The sequence below is a fragment of the Mobula hypostoma genome, chromosome 21 (assembly GCF_963921235.1).
Source record: "Mobula hypostoma chromosome 21, sMobHyp1.1, whole genome shotgun sequence".
Lineage (NCBI taxonomy): Eukaryota > Metazoa > Chordata > Chondrichthyes > Myliobatiformes > Myliobatidae > Mobula > Mobula hypostoma.
This window is the reverse complement of record NC_086117.1, coordinates 17,566,163-17,586,669: the sequence shown is the minus strand read 5'-3', so window position 1 is coordinate 17,586,669 and position 20,507 is coordinate 17,566,163. Positions and strand designations below refer to the sequence as shown.

Genomic DNA, 20,507 nt, shown 5'->3' with positions numbered 1-20,507 from the left:
GGCCAATCAGTGTAGTGTCATCAGCAAATCTAATTAGCAGATTGGAGCTGTGGGTGGTCACACAGTCATGGGTATACAGAGAGCCTGAGGGGCTCCTGTGTTGAGGGTCAGAGGGGCAGAGGTGAGGGAGCCCACTCTTACTACCTGCTGGCGATCTGACAGGAAGTCCAGGATCCAGCTGCACAAGGCAGGGTCAAGGCCGAGATCTCTGAGCTTCTTGTTGAGCCTGGATGGAACTACGATGTTGAATGCTGAACTGTTGTCCAAGAACAGCATTCTCACATAAGCATCCTTCTTCTCCAGTTGTGTAAGGACATATCAAAGGGTATAGCTTCCCACTATCCATTTTGCCCAAATCTCTCATTATTTTATATACTTTCAGCATATGTGCCAATCAATAATCCTTGATGAAATTTTCCCACTGAATGACACATCTCAAACAATAAAACTTCATAGAAATCCTGGAAAACATGTGCCACTTTCCATTTCCACCACTCAACAAAGACAACACAGATAATAAAATTAATCATTGCCCTTAACACATTTGGGTGACAGCAGAAAAGGTTGGTCAAAAAAGAAAGTCAGCATCTCAAACCTGGCACAAATGTCTTGGACAGGGGTTCCCAACCATTTTTATGCCATGGACCCTTACCAAGGAGTAAGACCAAGGAGTCCATGGACCTCAGGTTGCAATCCCCTGGTCTAGCAGAATAGTCCCTTTGCTTCTGAAGGTTTCTGAGACTTGAATATCATGTCATTTCAAGGAAATGAAGAAATCTGTTGTTTTGCGGAATTATCCAAATCTAACTAAGGATAAGCTGATCAATTATCTCTCATGTCAACATCCTAAAATGTCAACCTGAGGCTTAATTGCACTCTGTAGGTACCCAAGGGCCAGCCACACTGTTCGCATGCCTTACATTGGATCCGGAATAGACATTCTTTTCTGAACTTTCTCAGGGAAGAATTGAACAGGTGGACAGAGGAAAAGATTCAAGGGTTAGACCTTAAAAATTAGGTCTGCGATTCAATCATGGCTGATTTATTAACCATATCAAACACGTTCTCCTGTCTTCTCCCAATATCACCTGCCAGCTTGTACTCCTTCCCCATCTTCTTGTTCCGGATTCTTCCCCTTTCCTTTCCAATCCTGATGAAAGGTCATGACCTGAAATAACATCTGTTCACTCCCCTCCATCAGCGCTGCCTGACCTCTTGAGTTCCCCCTAGCATTTTAAGTATGTTAGCCTGGATTGCCATCAGCTGCAGAAACTCTTGTGTTTATGATGCGAAGTTTGTTGTTTTGTGGTAGCCGTGTGGTGCAAAGACATAAAACTACTATAATTACAAAATAAATAAATAAATGGTTGGCTGTTCGTCCATCGTTGGCGTCGATGAGGACCTCGACACTATTATGATGGTGTCGAGACTAGCGCGTGATTTGGATTTAAGTGAGGGAGAGTTGCGCAGCGTCAGCCTCACTCTCTCTTCCCAATTCCCATGTGGATCAAGTGGCAAGACAGATAAATAAATAGTGCAAAAAAGTAATACTGAAGTAGTTCATGCATCATTCCAAAATCTCATGATGGAGTGGTAAATACTGCTCCTGAATAGCTGAGTGTGGGTCTTCAGGTTCCTGTAACTTCCCCCTGACAGTAGTATCTGTGTTACCAACAAGAAGACATGTTCCAGATAGTGAGGGTCTTTAATATAGGATGCTGCCTTCTTCAGGCATCCCCTCTTGAAGATTTCTTCAATGCTGGTGAGAGTTGTGCCCGGGATGGAGCTAGATGAACCTACAACCTTCAGCTGCCTCTTCTGTATGGGATCCTCCACAATGCAACCAGCCAAAATGGTTTCTACTGTACCTCTACAGAAATTTGCTGGAGTCTTTAGTGACATACCAGATCCCTGACTCCGAATGAAGTAGAACCACCAGTGTGCTTTCTTCATAGTTGCATTGATCCCAGGAGAGATCCCCAGAAATGTTGACACCCAGGAAATTAATGCTGCACAATCTTTCCACCGCTGACCCATTAATGAGCGCTGGTGTATGTTTTTCCTGACTTCCCCTTCCTGAAATACACAATCCATTCCTTGTTTAAGTGTGAAGCTGTTGTGACAAAACCACTCAACCAATGATCTATCTCAGACTTGTACACCTCCTCATTGCCATCCGAGATTTTATCAACACCAGTGTCATTTTATAAATGGAGCCTGAGCTGTGCTTATCCATACAGGAATAAGTACAGAGAGAGTAACGTAGGGGGCTAAGCACGCATTCTTGTGGTGCACTTGGTTTGATAGTCAATGAGAAGATGTTATCACCAATTTGTACTGACCAAAACTCACAAGTCACGACTATCAGTAGAATCTGTAGTAACTTCCATTTTTTTCTCCAAAATAGAAGAAGTTTGGAGATCTTCAAGATGGCCAGTAAATGGTTAGTTTGTGGTTCCTCCAGAATAACTCAGAATGAATAAGTTGAGCACTTGAATCAATAATGCTACAGAACAATCTTGGTAAATGGAGTTAGTATAGATTGGTACTTGATGGCCAGCGTGGATGTGATGGGCTGCATCTTTGCTGTGTAAGTAAATGTTCCTTCCACCTGCTGCTCACATCAGTGGGTAACGAAGGGTACTTCACAGTTGCGGCAGGGCTTGAATACTCTCACCTCTTATTAAAGCTAATTAAGTTAGATTCAGTCACATAGGTGACAGGTGAGTTCAATGCCTTTTATGCTCGCTTTGACTGTCAAGACATGGAGGGACCATTGTGAACTCCCACATCCCCTCGATGATCCTATGATTTCAGCCTCTGAGGCTGACGTGCAAGCAGCCTTCAGGAAGGTGAACCCAAGGCAAGCATTCGGCCCAGACGGGGTACCCAGACAAGTGCTAAAGACCTGTACTGTGCTCATGTTCAGGGACTCATCATCTCATGTTCTCGATATTTATGGTTTTATTATTTCTTTTATATTTTCATAGTTTGTTGTCCATTGTGCGCTGGATGTGTCCAAGTTGGTGCAGTATTTCATGGATTCTGCTATGGTTATTATTCTATGAATTTATTGAATATGCCTACAAGAAAATTAATCTCATAATGACATATATTTACTTTTATAATAAATTTACTTTGAACTTTGAAAAAACTATACCTATGGTGACAGTGTCAATGATAATTCTCCAGTGCTTTGAGATGCCTGCTTTAGGCAGTGCACAAGATTTGTACCAGTTCTGAGGTCTTGAGCCAGCTTTGTTTGAAGGCACTAATGGTGAAGTTTATTACCAATTCATTTAAACATGGCTCTTGAAGAAAGGAAAGTAGTTCAGGTTTTCAGGGCTTTGTCATGGACCTTTATTATTTATTACATTGCGCAGGTTGATCGAGAAAGACAATTGTTTTGCAGATATTCACTGAAAGGCTACTTTCTTGACTGGTTACTCTTTTCCATAGATACTGCTTGACTTGCTGAGTTCCTCCAGCATTTTTTGTGTGTTTCTTGTCTGCTTAGATGACAGAGTTTATGACTCAGAGTTTGGTCCTTGAATATGCACATGGGAGAGTGTTGTTCGCTTACTGTAGCTCAGTCATTCAGGGTGGAGTGATCTTAGTTTTACGATGCAGATGAAACAGTTTAAACATTTCTCAGTCATCTTTTGTCTATTATATGGGCTATTAGGTGGAGCTGGTTCTAAATGAAGTACACAAATTCGGTGAAAAAGAGATGACAAAACCTTGACTGACCACAGTATCTATTGTGAACTTCCTGGTTAGAATCAGTTTGCATGCTATAATGACAAACAATGGCCGTGAATTTTTGAGGACAGCCACATTTGATGATTTCCACAGTTGCTTTAGATTGACAGACTTCTGTTTAAAACCCTTTTATGAAATTACTTTTTAATTTCCTAGTACATGGATGCAGTGGGATACGAAGAGCCACATATAGGGAGTTCCTTGCTATCTAGCCAACATTAACTGTCCTTGTTACGTTTTTTAAGGGTGGGCCATCGCACATTTGGAATGTAGATGGCCTTGATAATGCTTAACAATCTACAAATGGCATGCCTGTCAGTAATTTGCTGGACATATTGTTGTGATTTTGATGCACAATCTATTCTTTAGATGCATTCTTTCATTGGACTTTGGCCTTTAAGTGCACATTGAGCAGTGTGTTTTCGCATAATTAATTACATGATCTCTAATGACTATATTCATTGGCATTAGAACATTTCTAGTTTTATTATTCTATTATTGTGTGTCTTGTGAAGTATGTGTCTTCTAGTTGTGATCATGGACCGTGATGTTTTTTTTAACTTGTTAAAGACTGTATTAAATCCAGGAGAAGGAACACACTGTATTTCTGATATGCTTGAGGTCTTTCCAACCTTTTGACACTCCAGAGGCTGAAGTTTGTCCTAATCACAGAAAATATTATTTAATTTGCTAGCTTTACAAAATTCTTGTGTTTTTTTTTATTTGCTATGCCCTGTTAAAAAAAAGTCAGTAGCAATTTAGATAGGCTTCATTTTCAAACTAATATAGATATAAACTATTTAAATAATGGCCCAACTCCTCCTACATGTGTGGGTTAGCATGTTAGTTGACCACTAAATTGCCCAAGTGTATTGATGGCTGAGTATAATTGGCTGAGGAGTTGATAGGAATGTGGGATTAGTGCAAGACTGGTGAAAAATGTTACTAATAGTGATTATGGAGTCACAGGGCCTAGAAGTATCTTTCTGTATTAAATGAAAACACTCAGCGAGTGAGGCAGTATTTGTGAAAAGAAAAACAGAGTTAGTGTTGCAGGTCAAAAAGCCCTTCCTCAGAAGTATTCTATCATTAGTTCTCCTGTCCTGTGACAATTCTCCTAATCCAACCAGGCAGCCATTTAAAAAAAGGGTACAACAGACTCGATTATCTCCATCTACAAACCTCCTTTTACAGACAATAGTCTTCAATCCAGACTGTGAATAATATATCAGATAACTGTAAGGTGTGGGACAATTAGTCGTGGAATATAGCAACCAGGTATGTCATTCTTAATGTAAAAGCAAAATACTGAAGACATTGAAATTAAAACAAAGATATTCTGGGACGATTCAGCAAGTCAGGTACCATCTGTGGAGTGAGAATCAGGAGTAATGTAAATCAAATGTAGGTTCTGGAAGTTTAAGACAAAAAATATTAGAAGTATGTAGGAAGAGAAACTGAGTTATTGTTTTAACTCATAGACTCTTCGTCAGAACTTTATTCTTCAATATAATTTGCGAAGGATTTATAAACAGTATTATAGCCGAAAATTCAGGTGTGGAGATTGCAATTCGCCAATATGGTCTGTAGAGGTCGCCATGTTGTAGGAATCTGAATGGAGGGGCGGGGCCTCACCGGGCCTCGGGACCGAGCACGAACCAACGCCAAACCCGTGGCGTGTATATGCCACGGCTACTGGAACGCGCAGCGCTTCACTGCAACCTTACAATTACTTTCATGCCCTCAGATCCGTTGCAGATTGAATAAAAGGTGAAATTCCAACGCATACTGTGTGTTATGGCGTTTTTAAAAACAATTTTATTCAATGGACGCGCCTCCCCGCCCTCTGCCCCCAGGGCTTCTGGCGCATTTTGCGATCAGTGCTCACATCAACACACATAAAATATTAGAGGGACTCAGCGGATCAATAGAGAAGTACTATTTCCTGCATTGGCAGACTCTCTTGTGCCTCCCATGCACAGGTCATTCGGCTTGATAGCAATTTTCGATCCATATGTTCAGGACAGCGAGACGTTCCTCGTACCTTGGCCCCGTTTCCAGGGACCTAAGCATTCCTTACGCACATAAACGCTCGTTCTGTACCTTACGGTGCTCTTCGTGCTCGCTTGTCTCATCTCCCCTTCGCTCCCTCTCACGTCCCCCAAAACTACCTCTTTTACCACACTACTCTCCCTATTACATTGTTCCCCCTTCCCACCACGACCCCAGCTTATACTCCAGTTCAATATTCCATACTCTCCTTCGCCCTTCCTCCATTCCCTCCTTTATTCTTATTCCCTCTTTTACATCTTTATTTCACATCCCTCCATCTCTATCTTGCTTTCTGTTTATTCTTTAACCCCTATATTCACTTGTCACATTTTGTCCCTTACACCAAGTCTTCCCTCAATTCCATTAACACTATTATAAACCTCACTTACCCTCTTTACAACATCCCTGTTCCATTCGCTCCTTTCTCCCTCACTCCTTACCCCTTTCTCTCTTTACTTTTACCTTTCTTGTTCTTACCCTCTACATTACCCATCTCATGTCTCACATTCTCCCCTTGCATCACCCTTCTCTGCACCCCCACTTTACTCCTAGTTCCCTTTTTTGCATTTCGCTCTCCTCCTGTTCCTCTCAGCCTTTTAACTCCATCTTGCCCACACTCCATCATACCTCTCCCCACACATTTGACACATACACCATGCCCTCACTAACCTCATCCTTCCTGCCATCAGATATTGCTTCTCCTTCCTCTTCCTACTTCACCCACTTTTCTTCGCCTCCCACTATACTCCTTAACCCCTCTCCTATCACTTTCCACTTCACATTCACTTTATACCCACCCCTTAACTTCCCTCCCATGCACAGCACTGTTTCCCTCCTTCCCTCCCCCTCCACTCTCCCCGATCCCTCCAGACCCATCCCCCATTCTCTCCCTCTACGCTCCCCCTCCTCTCCTTCCACTTCCCAATCCCTCCCCTCCTTCACACCACTCTCCCCAATCCTTCTCCTTCCCTCCACACTCCCCAGTCCCTCTTCCTCCCTCCACACTCCCCAATCTCTCCCCTCCCTCTACTTAGTCCAATCCCTCCTCTCCCTCCCTCCACTCTCCCCAGTAAATCCCCCTCCTTCCCCTCTCCCCAATCCTTCTCCCCTGCCTCCACTCACCAACCCTTCTCCCTCCTCACTCCCCTATCCCTTTCCCTCCCTCTCACCAATCCCTCCCTCCCTTCTTTCCAATGTCTCCTACTCTCCCCAATACCTCTCCCTCACTCCCTGATCCCTCCCCCTCCCTCATTCCACTCTCCCCAATCCCTCCCTTCCTCCCAAAACCTCCTGCTCCCCAATCTCCCCTTCACTCACTCCACAATCCCTCCCCCACTCTTCACAATCCCCTCTTCCTCCACTTTCCCAACCCCTTTCCTTTCCCTCCCTCCACTCTCCCCATCCCTCCCCTCTACTCTCCCCAATCCCGTCCCATTCCCCCCACTCACCCAAATCCTCTTCCCTCCTCCCTCCACAATCCCTTGCTCCACCTTCCTACATTCACAATCCCTTCTCCCCCTCCCTATACAATCCCTTTCCCCGCATCACTCCCTTCTCTCCCCCCTCCACCATCACTCCCCCTCCCTCCACAATCCCTCCCCTCTTTCCACACTCCCTTCTCCCCCCCTCCACAATCCCTTTCCCCACTTCCCTTTACTTTCCCCAACCATTTATTCCTTCCTCAACACCTCTCACCCTTCCTATTCCACCCACTTAAACCTCTTCCCCTTCCTCTTCCCTAATCCACTCCTCTACCCAAATCCCCTCACTCCATCTCGTCCCTCCCAATTCCGCCACCCCACTCACTTCCCCCATTCAAGTTCCCCACCTCTACACACTCTCCCTCCAGTTTCCCCGCCTTCAGATTCCACCTCCGCTTCCCAACCCCTCCATCCTTCTCTCAACTGCCCCTCAGGCGCGCTCCCCACTGCCACACGTGTCAACACCCTCCCCTCCCACCTGCTCACTCCGCGCTCCCGGCCCCGGCGCCGGCGCCGGCGCTGCCGCTCGCCCCCGCCGGCGCGCGCCCGCCCGTCCGCTGTCAGCCGTTGGCCATATTGTCAAACTGCTCTGTGGGGTGAGGAGCGGAGAACCATGAAAGGGAAATAAATCGTGAGCCGAATCCAGACAAAAGCCTCCTCTTACCGAGCGGATTATTCAGGCCACTTTTTTTTCTCTCTGTCATTTGCCGGCGGTGGCGTCTTTGTGGTTTTCGCTTCAGTTAATTTTTATTTTTAATTCTGGAATAACCCGCCGACCATGAGCTGGGGAACGGAACTGTGGGTGAGTAATAGAGAAGGAACACAGGGGAAAATAAACGTGGATCTTAATTAAACGCCAGAAAAATACCCATTTCACAACGAAAGGAGATAGTTTGAAGGAGACTGTTGCATTTATTTGCTGATCGGTTAATTATTACTTCTATTTTAAATATGTAGCTGCAGCGTTTATCATAGCTGGTTTACAGTTGGTGTTACATGTTCATCCAGTTTTAATTTCACGTAATAAAATCTGTGAAGAAGAGATTGACGTTGGATATCAATGTTATCCGAAGCGCGGGGAGGATTGAGGGTTGTTTAATTATGTTTTTAGTGTTCAATCCCCGTTTTCTTTAAAAAAAACAGACTCCCGATGGAAAATAGACCGAGTTCTTTGAGCCAAGAGGAAACTAATTACTTGAATTGTTTTGCTCTTTGAATTGAAAATCCTAGTGGTTCTGGTTTAATTTGCAAGACAGCAGGCATTTTCGAAATAAATTATTGCTGTGCAGGGCGTTAGAGGAATGGCCGATTGAGCAAGAAGCGAGACCTTGGTGTAGGGCAGACAAAGGTATTTTAATAGGTTGCAAGTTATCACTTACCCTCCCCCTCCCTCAAGATGAATTGGGTAACGCGAAGGAGAAATGTTGCTGCTCACGTCTTGGAAATCCTTATGTCCGGGGGATGGGGCCAGAGGCGGGGGGTTGGTGGTGGGAGGACGAGATACTCCACACAGACGTCTGAAGACGAAGATCCGTTTAAAAACAATGCAGAAAAATGTGGATTGAAAAATGCAGGACATCGAACGACTAGCTGGTGAATATGACGTGTGGATTATTCAGTGTTTTTAAGACTATTTATGGTCCACACACCAGTAGATCCACCCTGCTAAGAATGCAGGAAAACCTATCAAGCACAGAGGTCGTCAGAGTCTGCTGGAAGAACTTTGGAGACGTTTGATATGAATGCCCTTGACTCTGTCCCAGAGTGCACTCTCTACTACAACCTTAGCCTTAGCATCGTTCCCCTTACTGGTTTTTCACCTGGAACCTACCAGCCCTCTCCTTCCCACCCTCCCCTCATCTTCTTTATAGGGCCTCTGCCCCTTCCCTCTTCAGTCCTGACCGGGGGGGGGGGGGGAGGTTTCCCCGGGCCGAAACGTTGACTGATCGTTTCCACAGATGCTGCCCGACCTGCTGTGTTCCTCCAGCGTGTTGTGAGTGTTGCTTTGACCCCAGCATCTGCAGAGTATTTTGTGTTTACAACCTTAACTTCCTAGCCTGGCAAGAGATTGAAATGGTAAAACAGCAGTAAAGCCATTAGAGCTAGTTGGTATCCTTACTGGAGTACTAACATGTAGTGAAATACTTCTGATGCAAGTTCATGGTGTTACCTTCCTCCACTGGGAGGAGGACAGCATACCATGAGATCTCAGAGACACCAGAATCGTGCTGATCTTCACTTCAGTCTAATTGTGGACATCTCAGAGGGGTCTCCCTACTTTCTGCTTTGGGGGAAAAGACAGATTATGCTGTTATAAAGTTATCTCCTCCCAGTGGCTAAAGAGGTCGAACAGTTGCTGTGTGGATTCTATCCATCAGGAAGTAAATGGGACATGATCCTCAAGTATGACAAATCTAAAAGGGTAACATCAATGACAAATCTTGGTCTGTTTTGATTTCACAAGAAGTTCAGATAAATGAGATTGTAGGATTACAAGAACAGAACCTCATATTCCAGCTGGGCTGTCTACAATGTGATGAACATTGAATTCTCTAATTTATGGTAACCTACCCCTTCTCTCCCTTTTCACTCTCATTTTGATCTACCCATCCTCATCTTTCTAAACCCATGCAGACCCATCAACTTTTCACTTCTCTTACTTGGACCCCTATTTCCCCTCCCCACAGTTCCCACCTGCCTATCATGCCTCATTGGTTCCACTCTTCACCTTCCTTTCGTGTCAATCTCCATGACCTATAACACTTTGGCTCCACTAATCAGCTCCCGGCCTGTCTCAATATCCACCCTCCTCCCCCCCCAACCTAATTTTCTTCTGCTAATCAGCCCTTTACCTCTTTATACTAGGTCATGAGGGTGGTGGGGGGGGGGAGGAGAAGACAAGGGGTGAAAAAATAACCAGAATGGGGAATGGAAAAAGCCCTCATGACCTGCTCATCCCCTCCCTTTGCTTCCCCATCTCCTTCCCTTTATTCTGAGACCTACTGTCCTCTCCTGTTAGATTCCTCTTTCTTCAGCCTTTTATTTCTCCAACCTATCGCATACCAGCATCTTACATCATCCTCCTCCTCCTCCATACACCCACCAACCCCCTTACTTGGTCTCACCTATCACCTGCTACCTTGTACTTCTCCTCTTCCTACCTTTTTACTCTGGCTTCTGTTCTTTTCTTTTCCAGAATCAGAATCAGGTTTATTTTCAGACATACGTTGTGAAATTTGTTTTGAACCAGCAGTACAGTGCAATATATAAAATATACTATAAGTTACAATAAGAAATATATAAAAAGTAGGAAATATAAAGAATATATACAAAACTATCTGCATTTGAAATTGATTAACAAGAGCAAATTAAAGGAAGGCAGGGGCAAGCACAATGGCCATTGATTGCGTGGACAGAGTTAGAGTGGTGATCTTGAGGTTTTAGCTCTGAGGCTTCAGCAAATAGAGGAAAAGCAAAAGAAAAGGTCTAGGTTGTTTTTTTTTCCCTTCTCTTCTTCTTTCTGCTCAGTTAGGACAGTAGAGATGCCAGGATCATGGAGACCTCCAGAATTCCTGACGACTACGAAAGGTGCACCCACCTGCAGCTTCTAACAATCATGTTAAGGAGCTGGAGCTGGAACTGGATGAACTCGTGATCATTCTGGAGGCTGAAGGGGTGTTAGGACATATAGAGAGGTAGTTACATCCAAGGAGTAGGGCACAAGCAACTGGGTGACAGTTGTGACAGAGCAGGTAGAATTAAAGCAGGAGGGTGGTGTTACTAGTCAGGGAAAACATCATGGCTGTGCTCAGTCAGGACAGACTGGAGAAATCGACTACTGAGGCGTTATGAGTGGAACTGAGAAATAGGAGAGGTATGACACTTTAATAGGACTATATTACAGACCACCTAAAATTCTAGGGATTTAGAGGAACAAATTTGTAAAGAGATCGCAGATTGTTGCAAGAAGCATGCGCTACGCCTTGTTATTGTAGTTGATTTTAACTTTCCCCGTATTGACTGGGAATCCCATAATATAAAAGGGCCAGATGGGATAGAGTTTGTCAAATGTTTTCAGGAAAGTTTCCTTCATCAGTATGTAGAGGTCCCACTGAGAGAGTGTGCGATACTGGCTGTGCTGTTTGAGAATGTGACAGGGCAGATCATCTGGTCCACAGGTTGAGATTCTAAATTGGAGAAAGGCCAATTTTGATGGTATCAGAGATGATCTGGCAAGTGTGGATTGGGACAGGCTGTTTTCTGGTAAAGGTGTACTTGGAAAGTGGGAGGCCTTTAGAAAAAAATTTTGGAAGTACAAAGCTTGTATGTGCCTGTCAGAATAAAAGGTAAAGATAACAAGTGTAGGGAACCTTGTTTTCAAGAGATATTGAGGCCCTGGTTAAGAGAAAAAAGGAGGTGCATAGCAGGTATAGGCAGGCAGGAATAAATAAGGTGCTTATGGAGTACAAGAAATGTATGAGAACACTTAAAAAAATCAGGAAGGCTAAAAGAAGGCATGAAATTGCTCTAGCTGACAAGGTGAAGGAGAATCCTAAGAGTTTTTAGAGGAATGTTAATAGTAAAAGGATTGCTAGGGACAAAATCGGTCCTCTGGAAAACCAGAATGGTAATCCATGTGTGGAGCCAAAACAATTGGGGTAGATCTTACATGCATTCTTTTCAACTGTATTTACTCTGGAGATGGATACAGAGACTATAGAAGTGAGGCAAAGTGGCATCAACTTCATGGTCCCTGTATAGATTACAGAGGAATAGGTGTTTGCTACCCTGAGGCAAATCAGGTTGGATAAATCCCAAGGGCCTGACAAAGTGTTCCATTGGACCTTACAGGAAGCAAGTGCAGAGATTGCCAGGGCCCTAGCAGAGATATTTAAAACATCCTTACCAACAGGAGAGGTACCTGAGGATTGGAGGACAGACAATGTTGTTACGCTGTTTTAAAAAAGGCTCTAAACAGAAACCAGGAAATTATAGGCAGGTGAGTCTGACATCAGTTGTGGAAAGTCATTGGAAGGTATTCTAAGGGACCAGATATATACTGTAAGTATTTGGATAGACAAACACTTAACGAAGGATAGTCAGCATAGCTTTGTACATAGTAGGTCATGTCTAAGCAATCTTATAGAGTTTTTCGAGGAAATTACCAGGAAAGTTGATAAGGCAAGGCAGTGGATGTTGTCTACATAGACTTACGAAGGCATTTGACAAAGTCCCACATGGGAGGCTGGTCAAGGAGGTTCCGTTGTTGGGCACTTAGGATGAGGTAGTAAATTGGATTAGACATTGGCTTTGTGGGAGAAGCCAGAGAGTGATCATAGAAGGTCACTCTCTGACTGGAGACCCGTGACTAGTAGTGTGCTGCAGAGATCGACACTGGGTCCTTTGTTGTTTGCCATCTGTTATCAGTATCTGGATGATAATGTAGTTAACGAGATCACCAAATTTGTGGATGACTCCCAAGATTGGAGGTGTAGTGGACAGTGTGAAAGGCTATCATGGCTTGCAGAGGGATCTGCATTAGCTGGAAAAATGACAGATGGAATTTAATGCAAACAAGTGTAAAGTTTTGCTCTTATGATAGAACCATCCAGGGTAGGTCTTACACAGTGAAGCATGGGGCACTGAGGAATGTGGTAGAACAAAGGGATCTGGAAATACAGGTATGTAATTCATTGAAAGTGGCATCTCAGGTAGATAAGGCTGTAAATAAAGCTTTTGGTACATTGGCCTTCATAAATCAATGTATTGAGTACAGAGGATGGGATGTAAGATGTTGATGAGACCTAATTCGGAGTATTGTGTGCAGTTTTGGTTACCTACCCACAGGAAAGATGTAAATAAGGTTGAAAGAGTACAGAGGAAATTTACAAGCATGTTGCTGGGCCTGGAGGACCTGAGTTGTAAGGAAAGATCGAATAGATTAGGACTTTATTCCTTAGAATGTAGAAGATTGAGAGGAGATTTGATAGAGGTATACAAAATTATGAAAGGTGTAGATAGAGTAAATGTAAGCAGGCTTTTTTCGCTGAGGTTGGGTGGGACTACAACTAGAAGTTATGGGTTAAAGGTGAAAGGTAAAAAGTTTAAGGGAAACAATAGACAATAGGGGAAACTTAAGGGGAAACTTCTTCATTCAGAAGGTGTCAGAGTGTGGAACGAGCTGTCAGCCCAAATGGTGAGTGTGAGCTCAATTTCAATGCTTAGGGGATGTTTGGATAGGTACAGGGATGGTAGGGGTATTGAGGCCTATGGCTCTGGTGCAGGTTGATGGGAGTGGGCAGTTTAAATGGTTTTGGCATGGACTGATTGGGCTATCGGGCCTGTTTATGTACTGCACTTTTCTATGACTATGCTGAGCTGATTTTGTCTCCTGGAGTTCAGAAGATTGGGGGGGTGCGGGGTGTTATGGAAAATCTTTACAAGCATGTTGCTGGGTCTGGAGGACCTGAGTTATAAGGAAAGATTGAATAGGTTAGGACCATACCTTAGAATGTAGAAGATTAAGAGGAGGTTTGATAGGGCAATACAAAATTATGAAGGGTACAGATAGGGTAAATGCACTAAGGTTGGGTGGGACTACAACCAGAAGTCATGGTTTTTTCTGATCTTGTTCCATGGTCCCTTCATCCCAGATGGTGCTGCAACCAGTTAGGATGCCTTCTAGTATTGATGAAGTGTCTTGGCCCGAAATGTCAACTATTTCTTTCCCTCCGTTGACACTGCCAGACCTGCTAAGTTCCTCCAACACTTTGTTTGCGTTGCTTCATCATTGTTATGCTCCACTCTAATGGGTTTTCCATTGGATTAAAGTTCATTTACCGAGTGAAGAGCAAACTATTCATTCTTTGTCCCCACCCCTGCTTCAGTAATTGATTTACAACATGCAGACTATGTTGTTGATGTTCATCTTGGGAGCCAGAACTCTATAGTTGCCAAGTTCTGCCACACAATCATTTTCTATATCTCTGGATGCACTACTAAGCAAAGACAGCATTGATGAAAGGGTTTACCTCCAACCTACTATGCGTCAGGCCAGCCTTCAGACCACTGAGGAAAAGAATGCTCAAGACCTCAAACTTGCGGCCAAATTCACACCTTACCATGCAACTGTGATTCCTGGCTTCCTCTCTGGTTCAGAGACATGGGTGACAGATAATAGGCACCTCAAATCACTCGAGGAGTATGACAAATAGCATCTTTAAAATCCTGCAAATCCCTTTATAAACCATTGTCATCATCCTTTACCTGCTAACAAATTCAAAATTTCTGGCTGACAATGGAAACCTGAAACAGGTGCTTCACTCTGAATTCTGTCCTAAGAAGAGATTTCATGGGAAAATAGACAAAAACACTTAAGGATGTTCTTAGATTCTCTTTTAAAAAAATAAAATTCAGATCTTCATTGAAGAACAAGACTAAAATGGAGAAGGAGCCACTTCAAATTTCTGTGATAGGAGGATGCTGAGAATATGTGTATGTACAAGAGCAGAACTGACACAACATCGTGCACCTTCTGCCCAATATGTGTCTGCTAATCATACAATGGTCTCCTAGAATCCATGGATTTAGAGTGCAAACAAGTCACTCTTGACTCTTGAAGGACTGTCAAAGAAAAGGAATGTAAATGGCAATGCATAGCTGTACTAAATATAATGCATTATATTCTTCAAGAAAGCTTTCATAGAGTCCTGTCACATTTACTCAAGTTAAAAATAGTTATCTTAGGAAAGTGCAGAGCAGATGGTTGTAGATGGTTGAAAAGCACTCTGTAAAGGAAGTAGTTACTGTATTGTGAACATAGGAAATGAGCATTAGACAAAATACAACCCTTCTCTCTACTCAACAATATGAAGTATATAGGATGAGAAGTAATTTAGTTTCAGTTTTTTAAATGAGTCATAGCTGATTGGATTGAAATGGTGATTGGTAGTTTGTAAGAAAATTGTGTTTTGTATGTTAAAGGAGAAGTTGCAAATGTTAAACGTGAGAAATTCTGCAAAATGCTGGAAATTCAAAGTGACACACAATGCTGGAGGAGCTCAGCAGGTTGAGCAGCATCTATGGATATGAACTAGCAGTTGACATTTTGGGCTGAGATCCTTTTTCAGGACTGGGAAGGAAGTGGGTAGACATCAGAATAAAAAGGTGGGGGGAGGGGAAGAAGGGTAGTTAGAAGGTGATAGGTGAAGCTAGGAGGGTAGGAAAGGTAAAGGGTTGGTGAAGAAGGAATCTGATAGAGAAGAGAGTGGACCATGAGGGAAAGGGAAGGAGGAGGAGACCCAGGTGGAGGTGATAGGCAGGTGAGAAGAGGTAAGAGGCCAGAGTAGGGAATAGATGTTGGGGGAGGGGAATTCTTTTTTAAATAGGAGAAATTGATATTCATGCCATCAGGTTGGGGGCTACCCAGACAAAATATAAGGTGTTGCCCCTCTGAGGGTGGCCTCATCGTTGCAAATGTGATAGTGTTAATTCTATGTAACATCAGATGTGGTGTAGACTTGTATAATATCTGTTTCTCTTATAGTAAACCATTGATTGTAATTGATCATTTATATCCTTCAATTATCCAATCAGATACTTACAGGCAATATTCTAGCTGCTAACTGCAATTACACTCTGTGAAGTAGGGTAAAGTTTTATCTTACAGTCGATGTTTGGCCTCAAATTACAACCTCTTTATAATCTGTAATAACATTGTATGTATGGTGTGTTTTAATGTGTTCTTTTGATTACTTTATTATGCGTATCATTCAGACCATTCTTTTATTACAGTATTTAGTTTGACTGGAATGAATTGTAATAATAATATTTGCAAGTTGATAAACACATTTGATACAAATCTCCGATTCAGTGACCTTTTATATCATGAGCTATAGTGATAATATTAGTAATAGAACAAATTATCACCCTTGAAAATTATGGAATTGAAAAACTTACTGATTTAATCAATGACATTTATGAGACTGAAATAATACCAGAACAGATGAAAAAGTCAGTATTTATCACTCTTCCTAAGAAACCTGGAGCAATAGAATGTGAATTACATAGTACCATAAGTTTAATGATGATGATGATGTTGTATAGTTATACTCAGTGGCTTAACTATGATAGTTCTTGCTGCTGTCATGCAATAGTTATATCCCGGAATAGGGCTGCGATCCAGTACTGCATGTTGATTACTTGCATTTGATGGCCATGTCTTCACACATGATGTGATTACATCACATACTTCATCTTCGAGACAGTTTTCATTTTCATATAGTCATGATTTAATCATTTATAGACAATTGAAACACCTTCATAATTTGTTTAAGAATGCAAACTTTTTTTATGATCCTTTAATTAAAATCTATATTGATGTTGCCAAGAATTAAGTAAACTAGTAGTGAATGTGAATTTTTAAATTGAGACCAGACAAAGGAAACAGGACTTTAAAATTGTTACACGAGGAATTCTGCAGATGCTGGAAATTCAAGCAACACACATCAAAGTTGCTGGTGAACACAGCAGGCCAGGCAGCATCTCTAGGAAGAGGTACAGTCGACGTTTCGGGCCGAGACCCTTCATCAGGACTAATTGAACGAAGAGCTAGTAAGAATCTCTTACTAGCTCTTCCTTCAGTTAGTCCTGATGAAGGGTCTCGGCCCGAAACGTCGACTGTACCTCTTCCTAGAGATGCTGCCCGGCCTGCTGCGTTCACCAGCAACTTTGATGTGTGTTGCTTTAAAATTGTTCATTTCTTTGTGCCTCAATTTAGGTTTAGGAGCTACGTACTGTTTTCTGCAACCCATATAATGTGAGATACTGTGTTACCTTTATTGTTTTAGGGAACCTTTTACAAACTCAACTCAGAAAAGTTGGCAGCATGTTCTCACAAGTAGACTAATACAACTATTTCTGCGGGTGTTCAATTTTGTTATTTCAATTAATGTTTGAAGTTAAAATCTGTTTCCAGCAAAAGTTTCTTATGTTAAGTAAGCTAACTAAAATACTCATAAAAACTACTTACTAATGTACAAAATACATTTATTATGTATACCTCCACATTTGTATAGAGGATTTTTATTGTCTATACTTTGTTAAAAGACAAAATATTTCAATGAATTTAGTTTAGGTAATAGAATTCTGCTGACTTGTTTCTCATCTCCTTGAATTTTCATGTAATCATTGGACTTCCTGGGGCTTGAACTACTTGACTAACATTTGAAGTCCAGTGCCTAAGATGTAAACTTAAACAATGAAGAGATATAGGAGAACATTGGATAAAAATAGAATCAGAGAATTGCAAAAATCAAATTGGCATTCTGAGTGCTTTGCAAGTAATTATTTGCATGTTCCTCATACTTCAAAGATAGCTCTTGGTTGAGTCTTCTTTGTAAACTTTGTGAGCAATGTTGCAGAAAATGGTCCTAAAGTATCTTAAGTTTAACTTTAACCAGCCTCACTTTAAAAAAAATTAAAGGGGATTTTTTTTGTAGCTTGTTACTGTTGGTGTCAGAAATTTGCCTTCATTCATTGATCCATCAACAGCATATAACATCCGGATTTACAACCACACTTTTTAGAATAGCTTAATAAAGTTTTTCAATGGTAGAAGATCTAGATTTTGTTTTACCTAACAATCTGAATATATTTTAGTGAGTAAAGCAACAGGAAGTTGGCTAAGATACATTTCCTGTGTTTGACAACCCCATTTCACATGCAGTCATAGAACCCGACGGCATACGAGGAGGCCTTTTGGCCCATTCTATATATATTGTACCTTGAAAGAGGAATTGTGACTGAGATCATAACTTGTTCATTATCCTATAAGTTTCTCATCCTCCAGTTATTACCTTGTTCTTGTTTTAGAATGATTTATAATATCACTTCCATTTATTGACGCAGGAGGTTGCAGCTCCTGACGAGTTAAAGTACCTTGAGTTTCTTTATGAATCTTTTGCAAATTATTTTGAATCTGTAATTTCAACTTTGTACATGATTGGGTCAAATAGGAGCAAATAATATTAATCGATTTTGTGTGCAGACACTACAAAAGTGCACATTCAAGTCAAGTTTATTGTCATTTAACTATATACATGTATATAACGTATATAACCATATAAAGTATATAGAAACAAGACAACGTTTCTGCAAACCAGGGTGTAAAGCACAGTAGTACTCATAACTCATGATAACTTGAGAAGGTATGGATAAAATCTACAGGTGAATCACACATAAATAAGAATAAATTTTAAATATTGGAAGGCACAGAACAGATTAACCAGTGACACTTTGAATACGATGCAGCCAAGAGCTCAAAGCAATTTCTTTAGGAATGTTATGGGAAAGATGTCCAGGATGTATTTACTCCCCTTGTAATGAATCAAACATTACTTGATTTGTAGCCAGATATGGTGGGAGGGCTAACAATACCATCAATAGTTTCTGAAACATCAGTCCAAAAGAAAATAAAATTGTCTGTGAAAATCAGAACAGTCTATTATATATCATTCAGACATTTTGACCAAGTTATAACTTCGAAGCTCACTCCATTTACTCTTTGATCTGCTTTCAAGGCAAATGATCATTTAAATTGCTGATAACAAATTGATTAAATTTTAGAATTTTAAATATTTTACAATTTTAAATTAAGGAGACTAGACAGATAAATTGTCAACATTTATTTCCCTCTGATACCTTGGGTGTTCATCCAGCTTGGCAATTAGGTAACATTTTCTGACATTGTACAAGTTTCATTTGAACATATTTTAAATGGATTTGGGCATTTTGTTGTAGATTCATTACAAAAATGGCATATCTTTCAGATGAAGTTGGCATAACTTTGAATAGTTGGTATGAGAAATGGAAAAGCATGCTTTCACGTGATTGAAAAATTCCAATCCCCAGCATAGACATCTCTCAACATAGGAACAATGTGCAAAAAACAGAAAATATTCTGCTTTGTTAATTCTGTTCTGCTTTTCCCATTTTGGGTCAGTGACCTTTTGTCAGAAGAAGAAAAAAATTAGAAAACTTGCAGAGAATTGAGAGGGTGGGGCAATTGCAGCCTTTAAAACCCCGTGACATCCATATTCTTTTGGTTTTCATTCAATTACAGACTGTTCTTCTAACATGCCTCTTCTCTGCAATTCAAATCATGCTCATTTTTTAAACTTTCCCATGCTTGATGATAGATCATTAACCAGAAATATTGATGTTTTGTTTCTCCTTAGAGGCTACCTGACATTCCATGTATTTCCAGCATATTCTGTTTTAATTACATATTTAGAACATGTACAGTTTTTGCTTGCTTTACATTTAAAAATGCTTGAATCACTTGACTATAAATTGGGTAAAAAGAACAAAAGAATCTGGGAGTACAGATACATAAATCACAGATTAATAGTGCAGTTAAAAATGGAGAAACACGGGCAGTGGAATTCAAATGTTCAGGGAAAGAATGCAAAAGCAATAATTTTGAGTTGAATTCATATAGCATGATTTCTGTTCTAATAAGGCAATAGAGGAGGTACATGAAGATTTAATGATGGACTGTTGTTCATGCCATGGCTATCATTAAGCATTGAACGGGCTAAGCTGTTTTGATAGAGCAAGGTGATTAGATTAAGCTGTCAAGATAGAAATGCTAGGGAGAATTTGTTTCATTAGTGCACCAAGACAAAAACAGGAGATCAATTATTTAGTATAGAGAAATTGAGGATCTATCCTGGACCCAACATATCGATGCAGCTACAAAGAAGGCATGACAGTAGCTATATTTCATTAGGAGTTTGAGGACATTTTGTATGTCATCAAAGACACTCGCAAATTTCTACAGATGTACCATGGAGAACATTCTGACTGTCTGGTGTGGGGGGAGGGGCCACTGCTCAGGATTGAAGTAAGCTGCAGAAAGCTATGAACTCAGTCAGCTCCATCATGGGCACTTCCCCCTCCCCCAGCATCCAGGACGTCTTCAAGGAGAGATTTCTCAAAAAGCTGGCATCCATCATTAAAGACCCCCATCGCACAAGACATGCCCAGTTCTCATTGCCACCATCAAGGAGAAGATATAGGAGCCCAAAGTCACACACTCAGTGATTCAGGAACACCTTCTTCCCCTCTGCCATCAGATTTCTGAATGGATATTGAATCCATGAACACCACCACACTACTTTTTTCTCTTTTTGGATTACTTATTTAATTTAA

At 41.5% G+C, this 20,507-nt stretch overlaps 1 protein-coding gene across 12 annotated transcripts in view; it reads left to right on the top strand.

Moving 5' to 3' along the window:
• The first annotated feature begins 7,855 nt into the window (after window positions 1-7,855).
• Window positions 7,856-20,507, top strand: part of LOC134359827 (formin-binding protein 1) — a 223,553-nt gene continuing 210,901 nt past the window's right edge. For all 12 annotated transcript variants that reach the window (XM_063073538.1, XM_063073537.1, XM_063073547.1 and 9 more), the window contains exon 1: window positions 7,856-8,097. In XM_063073538.1, coding sequence (XP_062929608.1) covers window positions 8,074-8,097 — 24 coding nt within the window. In that variant the 5' untranslated portion in view covers window positions 7,856-8,073. The remainder of the gene's footprint in view (window positions 8,098-20,507) is intronic.